The sequence below is a fragment of the Cyprinodon variegatus genome, unplaced genomic scaffold (genome assembly GCF_000732505.1).
Source record: "Cyprinodon variegatus isolate N-32 unplaced genomic scaffold, C_variegatus-1.0 Scaffold388, whole genome shotgun sequence".
NCBI lineage: Eukaryota > Metazoa > Chordata > Actinopteri > Cyprinodontiformes > Cyprinodontidae > Cyprinodon > Cyprinodon variegatus.
The window spans coordinates 528,176-539,310 of record NW_015150841.1 but is presented as its reverse complement, the minus strand read 5'-3'; the positions used below and the strand labels follow the sequence as shown (position 1 = coordinate 539,310).

Here is an 11,135-nt window from a genome sequence, read left to right as displayed (position 1 = left end):
CAAGGCAAGTTTAATTATCGAGCACATTTCAGTAGCATGACAACTCAACCTGCTGTACATGAGAAGAAAATGAAAAGAACAGTGGAATGGCCAAAAGAAAAAAACAGAAATAGTTAGCTAAATCGATATATTAAAAAAGTTAAAAGTATTTAGTTGGACCAAAAACTTTGTAGTTCTTCTCATTATCTTTGCTGCCAGTTGATTCTTGTAGTAATTTCTGTAGTGTAGAAATCAGACTTATCCCATGATAAAAAAAAAAAAAAAGCATCCTGAAGTCTGTGGCGATTTCTCATAGCATTTTATATGTTGATATTTTGTTCAATACAGGTTATTTCAGTTTTATTCATATAGGTCCAATTCACAACAGATCTAATTTCAAAGCAATTTCTAAAAACTGTTTCATTGAATAATAGAGTCTGTTTAGTTTAAAGTTTTGTATTTAAGGAAACTTTAACCCTAACACATGAGAAGAAATACACAAAATAATTATGAATTTAATACAATTATTGTACCCAAACCAAATACATATATGATAATGAAGACAAGTTTACATTTAATGTTGTTGAGCTGGAATTAAACAAAATGTATTTCTAAATCCAAGCTATTGCGCTTTTAATGCAGCGTGTTTCTTCTGTCCTCACTCTGAGGATCTTAGTTGGACCTTCATGTTGTAAGGTTTTGGAGTTAGAGTGACCCCATAAACTGGAGTAAAATCTGGTTCCCCTGCATCCTCCGGCCAGATGAACTTGAACTTCTTCAGCAGAGTCACAGTGAAGAGGAAGAGCTCCATTCGAGCCAGACCTTCCCCGAGACACACCCGAGGACCTGAGAAAAAGAAAACAGATCAAGTTCACTAGCTATGCTTATCACCTCAGATCTAATATAATCTTTTCCTTCCATTTTACCTGCAGAGAAAGGCATGAAGGCATCTGGTTTGACAAACTCTCCATGTTCATTCAGGAAGTTTTCAGGGTTGAATTCATGAGTAGATTTCCACTGTCCCTCCTCCCTCAGAACCGAGGTCAGATTCTGAATGATCATTGTTCCCTGAGACCATAAAAAACAAAAATATGTCAAAATGCCATTACTTCCTCTTTTTTAAACACAGATCAGTAAAGGCAAGCTCACCTTGGGAATGGAGTATCCCATGAGCTCGGTGTCCTTAGTTGTACAGTGGAAAACACTGAGAGGAACTGTGTTGGCAATCCTCTGCACTTCATGGATCACAGCCTGAATGAAGGCAGATAACCTGATATTTGTAACATTAAAACAGCTTAAACTTAAAAGTGGAAACAGTGGCAATAGATGACGACTGGGAATGGGTCAAAGCCAATGACTAAATGAGTCAGACTTAATTTATATCCCTTTAAAAGAACCTTCACAATTAGTTATCCAGGCTTATCAGGAAATTTTTCTGTTTCTTTATGCAGATAATTTTTTATGCATCTCTATTTATTTTTGTTATGCTTAGTTTGCTGGTAAAAAAAAAATGAGGACATACCTTAGAGGCTGCATATTTCTTTAGACGTTTTATATTTTTCATTTTCTTACTATGTCTATAGCTTATTACATCTGAATAAAATGACTGGTGTAAAAGACTCCTACTGTGATCTAAGTGACATTTGCTGTAATTCTGGTTAACCATGTTACAGAACTTAATGCAACATGTTGGGACACTTTCGAATGCAGTATTTTGCAGAGAAATAGTGATTTTTCAAACCCTGGTCATGTGTTCAAGATGCAGATATCTCATCAAGCTATTTCTTGCACCTTCTGAACTGTGTTTACATCCTTTTAAATGATTAACTCCTATAGTCAGCATGCTTCAAGCATTTTTTTTTTAGTTTAATGGCTTCTTTTGTGTTTGAGGTATCTGTTTTTCATATATTTGTTTGCTTCTGTGTAATCATGCATAGCAGGAAAACAGCAAATCTATTCTGAAAACATTCCTCTGGCCAACATCTTCTACCAGATAAAAGGGCTTGGAGTTTGTAGACTCTATTCACTGCTCAACTAAACACCAATTCTTAAGACTTGAGATTTGGCTTCTCAGTATGCTTGGAGTCATTTAAACCACTACCATATCTCTATGACAGTTTTGATTATGTTCTCCTGCTTTTCTCATCCATTAGATTCCATCAGTTTTCAGCATTTCCTGCTCCCCACACCTGTGTTCCATCTGAAATCATACCACCTGTCCTTAATCAGTAATAACCCTGTTAAGCACTTACTTTACATTCACAATATTGTATATTCCCAACTACAGCTTTGTTGTTTTAGTATCAATTCTGCTGACCTATTCCTTTTTTTATTATATCAGGTTTGGTTTTGATGGTTTGTCAAACAAACAACTAACTAACAAAAAAACTATTGTCTTTAAAATTATTATATAAAATGTTTAGCTTTGAAGAACTGAGAACTAAAACTGTGGACAACCTTGCAAATTATATTGGCCTTTTAGAAAAATACAAACTTCTATCAGAAGCAGTCCTCTAACTGCTGAGGATTTAGTTGTAACAGCACATGTGATCCTGAATAAAAACGGAAAGAAATCAGTTGATGCTCCTGACCTGTACATAAGGCATGCTGTTTCTGTCCTCGAAGCTGGCTCGATCCTTCCCCTGCAGCACCTGATCAATCTCCTGCTGGCATCGTTCTGAGAATCCAAGTTAGCTGCATGTTACTCTACAACCTTAACCAGTGGTTTTCAAACTGGATTCTCAAGACTACAGCATATGGCTCAGCTATTTGTAGCCCTGAAGGCTGTCAGTGCTTGCGGTGTATCGCACTAAAAAAACTCCAGTTCAACTTAGCAAAAACTAATCTTATCTGAATTCTCATGGGTACCTTGTATGTGTGGGTAGTTCATCAGGTAAAGAAAGCCCGTCAGCAGAGTATTAGAGGTGGTATCCGTCCCAGCAAAGTGAAGATCTAGAATATAGTTTGTGAGCAGTTCCTCTGAAAACGAAGAACCATCATTGCCTCTCTGCAAATAAGGAAAGTGAGCAATTTAGGACAACCCTAAATAATACTGTAAAAATGCTCCCATGTGATTAACAAATACGGTAATACAATTCTTTTTTTATTTTAGTTTAAAACAAACTTATTTTTGAATACAATCTGAACTATAAGACTGTGTAATATTTTTTTTGTCATAATTTCATTTTAGATCATTAAATAGATCTAACATTATTCAAATCATGACTAAGAAACTAAAAAGCAAGGGGTAAATCAATTTATCACTGGAAAAGGTCCGTACCAACCTGGCCATGTAAGAAAACTAAAATCCTCACTAGAACAAGAATAATCACAATAAACTAAATTCAATGGTATTAGTCACAGTTTAAATACTGCCTGATCTGTGCAGCAAAAAAAAAAAAAAGTGTCATATTTTAAAAGTTCCTAAGCTGAAACTTTAATGGGTCAAAAATCAAAACTGAAATAGGGCAAATACTTTTGCTCTCCTGCAAATACTAAAGGTCCTCTATGAGGTCATTATTGCACACATTGTTAAAGACACAATGATATAGTGGGGGAGACAGTGGCGTTGGATGTAGGAGTTTTCCCTGAAATCGACTTCACCTGCATTGTCTACTGATGGTGGTCAGAGGGCCCGGTGGCGCCAGTGTACGGCAGCCCTGCTTCTGTCAGTGAGCCGTAGGGCAGCTGTGGCTACAATGTAGCTTGCCACCGTGACTGTGTGTGTGAAGGGGTGAATGAATGTAGTGTAAAGCGCTTTGGTCAAGTCTCCTGACTTGAATAAAGGTGCTATATAAGTACATGCCATTTACCATTTAGTGCAGACAGACTAACAGGTTTTATGGTGCAATCGAGAGTTGACCCTGGTCACCTTATCCAGTTCATCCAGATAGCAGTCTAGAAAGTCTCGAGGCTCTCCAGGAACTCTGGTCTTCTTGTGCTCTGTCACCAATTCCATTGCAATATTCTGACAAGTCTGAACAAATAAGAAATACAGAATTGAAAAAAAAAAAAAAATTCACAAAAGTTTTTTGAAGAGGATGATTAATTTAAGAAGCTAACAAACCATAAATGTCTAGCAATGAAAACTTTAGGCTACTAAGAATGAATATGAGCTATAGGGGTGGAGTATACAGCAGGTATATGAGTTAGAGTGACAGAAGTAATAGTAAGAAGAAATAATTTTTGGACTGAATACCAAAAACTTACATCAGTTAGCTTGCACCTTTATTGTGGAATAACTCTAAGCCTGCATAAGATTCAGGAGATACCAAGAAAATACAGGTAGACAGCATTTCTTCTGGAATCCTCTGGAGAAGGTTTGAAAATTATTAAGATAGGAGACTTCCAAAGTTTAACATTAACACCTCCAAGTAAGTGGTTTGTTAAATCCAGGAAAGGCTGAGATTTAAACCTGGATACATCTATAAATAGATGAACTGATAGATGGTCCGCTTAGTTGATTTTTTCTTCTGGTACCTTATAATTTGTAAAGGCTTTTCTGAAGGGAAGTGGCAGGCTGCGAGTTATTGGAAGAGAGTCGTACACCTGTAAACAGAAATAAGCAGTTAGTTTATTCTCCTTATGACCTGCAAATTGTGTGGCATAGGGCATCTGAATTCAAGGAGATCGATCTATCTCAAGATTCATGTAAATAAACAATTTTTATAGCCCTATAAGTGATACCCTGAGTCTCAAAGCACATTTTAGAAAGATCTTAGGCAAATAAAGGTTGTGTTTTAGCAGAATATATCTAATAGGACTCTAAAGTGAACCAAATGTAGAACCTTTCCATTGTCAAGGGAGGAAGAGCTTTAGGAAGTGTATGATTTAGTGCTTGTAGATAAGTGGCCCGTTTCATGACGCAGGCACAATCTGAAGCGATTCTGTTCGACTGATAACCGCAAATAACAACCATTTATTAGGACGATAACATCTGAAGCGCGGCTTCAAACAGACACTTAATATTTACTGTGTAAAAGAAGACAGAATAAAACTGAAGAACCCTATGAGAAAATGAGGTTCCATCTATAAGAAAAAATGTTTTTATTCCTCATCCTTACCTGCTGACAGGTGATTTCACCTAAATACATACATTGATCCATTACCATTTGAGAAATAATCCTGTAATATTATTGCGGTAACAAGCCATTTTGATGTGTTAGTTTTACAGAATATGTTTTCCTGATATATGAAAAAGAAATGATTTGTCTAAATGAACATTTTAAACAAAATGTCATTCTCCACATCTAGAACAAAAAATCTGGATTTCTAGAAATTGATTTCAGATCTCCACATTCCTAATATACAGGTCATTATTTGTATTTTTTTGAGTATCTCCTGAATGTGGAGAAAACGAAGGAGATCATCGTCATCTTTAAAAAGAATGATGTAAAAACTGTGGATTATATCTCAGTCTTATGTTTACATTTGATCACCATGTTTATATTTTATCAGTGCTGCACTTTAAGAAATGTAAATGTCTTGAGAGCTGTACTGAACAAAATTTCGTTTTGTACACACTCTGTGTACAAAATGACGATAAAGTTTGTCTAAGTCTATGAAGAAATGTTTTTCAGATATCATAAATACATATTCAGTCAAGCTGTTAAATGTCAGAACAGCCACCTAAAATGGGAAAACACTTCTAGATATATAAAACTTAATTCTTACTAGTATAATTTTGTTTACTAATTCAGTTTCTGCTGCAAAAATGTAATTTAGAAAGTATATTATTACAGTTAGGTCTAGGAGTTATATTTTTATCAGTAAGAATCTTATTTTAGCAATCTACAAATGGAACAACAGAGTAGAGTGCTTATAATAAATGTACAAACAGCATGCCATATAAACTGAGGCAATAACTTGAGTAACAATCTTCTCCTTCGCCATCTTCCTCTCCTTTGCAGCTGTAGCGCTGTTTCTCTTTTAAACACATTCTCCCTTTTTTATATTATTTCTTCATTAAAATCTCCAGTTCCAGTTGGGTACAATAGGCACTTCCTGTGTCCTGTTGTCATGGTAACTCGATGAATTGGTGCTCCACTGATAATGGTTTTTCATACTTGTTATACTTGTTATGCACATGCTGAACTCTAAGTGGTTCTACTAGTTGATTACCTAATTCATTGCAGTCCTTGCAAAATCAAAAACTCAGAGTTCCCGACTTTAGGCTACATCAATTTAGAGTTGAGGATTTTAATCTGTGTTTGTTAAACCTGCTTCGTGAAACGAACCCCAGAAATAGATTTTAACTCACCATAGCCCAAGGTCCATTGGCCATCTTCGAATTCTCTGTGAAGCACTGAACAATAACTTTGATCAACTCATCATTGTATTCAAAGCGTTTACCAAACAGAACTTGGCAGATGATGTTGGAGGCTGCGTTATGGAACATGACCTGTGGGCTCAGTATGCCACCTGTACAAATCACAATAATCAGAAATGGATTCATTAGGTTTCACTAAGATCAATATTAGTTTTAACAAAGAATACTGCAACCCTTTCAACACATCCATAAAATATACAATGGATACTATAGTATTCATTGATGCTCAGTTATTTAGTGTTTAATTTGGTTAGATAGTAGTTTAAGTTGGAAATATTATAAAGCAAATTAAATTAAATTGAGGGAACAACATATCTTCCAAAGGGATGATCTCTTTGACCAGGAATTCCAAGGATAAACATTGCAGGAATAAAGGCTACACAAACTCTAATTAAGTGGTTACCTTGCAAGCAAGATGACTTGGCGTGAGATTTGTAAATTCACAAACTCCTGAAAAAATACATCTTGCCAGAAGCCAACAAATGTGTTCGCCTCAATACGGAAAGGTTTTGAACCATATGTATCAATTTAGCTTGTGCCATGTTGGTTAAGTGGACCCATAAATGAAATACCTTGGCTCTGTTCCAGGGTTTTTATTGTGTATTCAATCTCATCATTGATCTTGTCTTCCATTGACTTTTTTCCTAGACCAAAGTTTCTTAGTGTCATCAGAGCAAAGCGTCGATGTTCTTTCCATCTCAAGCCGTAATCTGCCAAAATCACTCCTAAAACAAATGTGGGAACACAGCAGGAAAAATTTAACATAAACAATATGTTACACTTATGCATATTTATGTTATACATTTTTGTCATATAAGAGATAAGAGAAACTACAAAAGGACACACTAAAAAGGGTTATAATGGCTCTCAACTCACAAGGTAGTGTTAATGTCATTTTGGTTTTCAGCTTATTCCTTTGTGTTAAGCTTTGTTCTTAAACTTGTATACCATTCTCAGTTTAGGTCATTTTAAAATGATATCCATCATTGACACAGACGACTTCCTCAAAATATTTTCTGATTCATCAAAAATAGAAGCCAATGTTATTGTTGTTGCTTCCATGTGTTAAGTTATGTACACCAATACTAAAATACTAAGCTGCAGCTACAGATATATACTGTACCACCCTGAATAACAATGTCTAATAACAGAAGGTTCTGACTCCAACACACATGGATAGGACACCCACTGCTCTTGAAGCTTCTTTCTTTTAAAGTTTACTTTGGTTGTCTGTTGTGTCCTTTTTGCTGTTGTTATGCTCTCTGTTTTCTGATCCTCTGTTCTCTAATAGGTATGGAAGCAGACTTCCAGGTATATCTTCAGTCTTGTCTATTTTCGCTTCTTCTCTTTTCATGCATGTATCTTTCCTGTCTCTATCTCTCTCCTTCTTTTTCCTTATTTAATATCTTCTCTTTCTTTCTCACCTCCATTTGCATGTCCATTGTATATGATTTTACTCCCCAAATAATGTTCAATTAAGTTTTATATACAAATATCAAACTGAACTATATGAAAACAGTCACACTGGTCTGCTTGTGAAATCAAAGCTGTTGGGCTATCAGCTAGCTGTGGGACATAAATTCCCGGAGCTTTATTAGCTAAACAGGACACACACAGAAAAAAAGAAAAGAAAAAGGAAGCCAATGTAGTCCATTTTTGAATAGCTACCAGCTCTGTGGCTCTCCTTTATGCATAGTCTGTAAGAATTATGGATGAATTCTGTTTGGGATGGATGACGGGGCAAGTCAGACAGGAATTCAGAGATCAAACGAAAGGATTTGGTAAATATTAGAACAAGAACAGAGGCTCTCTAGGTGCCTGAATGAATCCTACACGCATCTGTTAATCCATTTTTCATGCAGACAAAGGTGCAATGCTGCAGAACACACCCTGATACAGCTGACAGAATTGATTTGGAAAGTAGTCAGTGTGAAGTCAGTTTCACATGTAGCCTTTCATGTGTCTGCCTCATCATGCACAGCAAAATCCTACCGTGCAACAGCCCTCACTCTGCAGGAAACACCCATGCATCTTTTCTTATATTGAAATTTTCCAGATTTGCTTTACTACACCTTTGTCATACGTCCTGTCTTGCTCATGTGATTTTTAGATGTTGACCCAGTTTTCTCCATCATCTGTCACAAATAGGCTTGATCAGTGTGTCTGATGAACGAAGGACGAGAGTTGTCATACTGCAGCCCAACAGGGGTGGTAGGAATTACCACTTTGACAAAAAAAAGCTTCTATTCATGATAAAAGGGAGAATGGTGGATTCGAACAAGTCCAGCCTTTACTGACTGCCACTGCCCCTCACTGAGCGCACACTCTGTCACCTAGTAACCATGGCAGTGAGACACAAAGCAGGCAAAGAATGGATGCCAGACTTCTCACTATTGATCTGTATGCTAATTACATTTTCGAGGAGCTTCAGAGCCATCCTAGCAGATATCACATTTGTGTTCCCCACGATGCCAAGATTTTGTAATCTGTGCTTAAATCTCATAACATGCACCACTGTTTGTCGCTATTTCCCTTTTGCCTCTGAGCACAGAGCAGCTGGCTTGCTTGGACTCGCAATGAATCATGGGATACCCAGGGCTGCAGAGGACACATCCAGACCTGTCCTTCAAACCTTTGGAGGACGCAACCGTCGGATCTGGACACGCTATATAAGTCTTTATGCACCCTTCCCTTGGTTTATACTCACATTGGCTTTCATTGTTCATTGCCTTTCATTGTTCATTCCTTTTGCTAGGCTGCCTGTGCTCCATATTTTGTTTTTGCTGTGATCAACAAATAAGGTGTCCTCCTTCTATTATTTCAAACACTTTTTGGAGTCCTTTACTCACCAGAAACATGACACACCACAGACTAAATTTTTTACCTCAGTTGTTATATCAACAACTCCCCATTCCTAAGTGGTGGACCTGTTCTTCTGGTTCAACTTACATGTTTTCTAAGCCAAATCAAGGCTTTTTTGGGCTACTCTATAAAGTTTGGAACTCAATGCTAATTCTGACATTTTGAATTGAAAAGGCTTCCTGGATGGAAGTCAAAACCTGGAAAAGAAAGTCCAGTGGTTTGTTTTTTTGTTTTTTGTTTTTTACTTTTTTGGAATGACTATGACCTGGATGACTGAGCATTTTCATCAGCCTGTTCCTCTAAAGGCCTGAAATATTATTTAAAAAATGTATAAAACCTCAAATGGCTCATCCTCACTTTACTGCACTTGAGAGTAATTTTGTGTTTCTTGTTTCCCCCAAGAGGCCTTTCTGATGAAGATGTTTAGGATTTTTTTTTACCTGTATCTAATGTTAAGTAAAGCTGACCATAATCAGTTGACAGTTACCCTCTTAAACAGTTGACGGTTTAAATTATGGTACGTCTGGTTGCAGTGACTAGTTTTTGCTTCTTTGATGTAACCCTTACCTTTATTCTCTGTGACATCATTTACAAACATGTCTTGTGGTCTTCCAGCATATTCCGCACCCTTTATCACTATCGCCTCCTTTATGGCCTTTAGTCCACTGATGACCACAGCTGGTCTGGAACCAATAAACAGGCTGTAGACATTTCCATATGAGAGCCTGAGCTGGTAAAGAAACAAGACATAATGGGCTGGGTCATTTCACACAAAAATGCTCCAAATATTATAATAATAGTAATGTATCAGGCTGAATTTCAACTATCACATCCCATAAGGTTTATAGATATTGTTCTGCCATGTTCATAAATAAAAAATATTGTAATGAGTGGAATAGGGTTGGAGCACCTGTTGTGCATGATCACTGCAAATATAGAAATGCATTAAAATGGTATTAGTGCAGAGTTTTACTTGCAACAAAACAAAAACTAAAGTTAGAGGTCTGAAAAAGATGAGCAAAAGCAGCTGGGAAGAAGAACAATAAACCCCATCTGAAAAAAAGTCTTGTTTTTCACTAAGGTCAAATAACATTCAATTAACAATCAGACTGGCTATACCCACCTTCACTAAGAATGACTAACCATCCAATACATGAAACAGATGAGAAAACACCCCTGACTTTTAGACACAGTTGGAAACGTGCCAAGTATATAGGCTGTGGGCTTGGCTAGGTCAGTATCAGATATCTTGTTTTTGCAGCAATGAAGTATATTTTCACTAATCATGCTTGGAACAAGATTGGAAATATAGAACATTTAGAAGAAAATAAATGGCAGTCATTCTGTTTATCAGTGCAATCAATAGCCTGTATAAAATCAAGATTAACCAAGAATGAGTGCATTAACAACAGCAGTGGTTAGATGTTTCCCAGTGTTGAGGCAGCTAGCTCTACACTGCTCTGCACTACCATCCATTATGCAACCACTTTGTATTCAGCAGAGGAAACACTGTTAAGTAAACAGTGCTTTGTGTTGGGTTGTAAAACTGGATTAAATTTTACTTCCATTAGGTTTAGTGTGAGTTTCTCAGACTGCAAGAATGTTGTAATGAAATCAATCATACAACTAAATTGTTGAAGCAAGAAGGTATATATTTTTTTTAAATAACACTATTAACAGCACATTAGTTTAAAAACGATGAGGTGAAGCCTTCAAGATCAAAATTGTGTTAAAACAAATTTCTTACCCTCTCAAGGTCCTCTAGAGGGTTCTCCTGGCTCAGGCTCAAAACGTTCCCAAGGAGGGGTAAGGTTGGGGGTCCTGGTGGAAAATTCTTTGGCCTTTTAAATTTGAGTTGGAACAAGAGGAATAAAATTAAGAGGAATAAAAGAATCACAGTACCAAACATGATGGGATAGTTAGCTCTGCAGGATTGCACTAGAAGTGGCTGAGCTCTGCTTTTAGT

The 11,135-nt window shown here is 36.7% G+C and overlaps 1 protein-coding gene across 1 annotated transcript; it reads right to left on the bottom strand.

The window, feature by feature from the left end:
• Positions 1 to 201: 201 nt before the first annotated feature.
• LOC107092643 (cytochrome P450 2F2-like) lies at positions 202 to 11,135 on the bottom strand. Its single transcript, XM_015387236.1, has 11 exons — positions 10,917 to 11,135; positions 9,737 to 9,899; positions 6,880 to 7,032; positions 6,239 to 6,399; positions 4,459 to 4,527; positions 3,851 to 3,955; positions 2,848 to 2,986; positions 2,571 to 2,656; positions 1,129 to 1,230; positions 906 to 1,047; positions 202 to 825 (listed from the first exon to the last, which is right to left on the bottom strand). Exons 1-11 carry the CDS (start codon positions 11,076 to 11,078, stop codon positions 638 to 640), a joined length of 1,470 nt encoding a protein of 489 aa, XP_015242722.1. The 5' UTR covers positions 11,079 to 11,135; the 3' UTR covers positions 202 to 637.

What these genes read in the sequence shown, in the direction of transcription:
- LOC107092643 (XM_015387236.1), bottom strand. Translation starts at nt 11,078, where the DNA reads ATGTTTGGTACTGTGATTCTTTTATTCCTCTTAATTTTATTCCTCTTG. An exon ending in TGATGTCACAGAGAATAAAG is followed by an intron (nt 7,033 to 9,736) that starts GTAAGGGTTACA and finishes CATTTGTTTTAG; the next exon opens with GAGTGATTTTGGCAGATTAC. An exon ending in CCAATGGACCTTGGGCTATG is followed by an intron (nt 4,528 to 6,238) that starts GTGAGTTAAAAT and finishes TTCTGTTTACAG; the next exon opens with GTGTACGACTCTCTTCCAAT.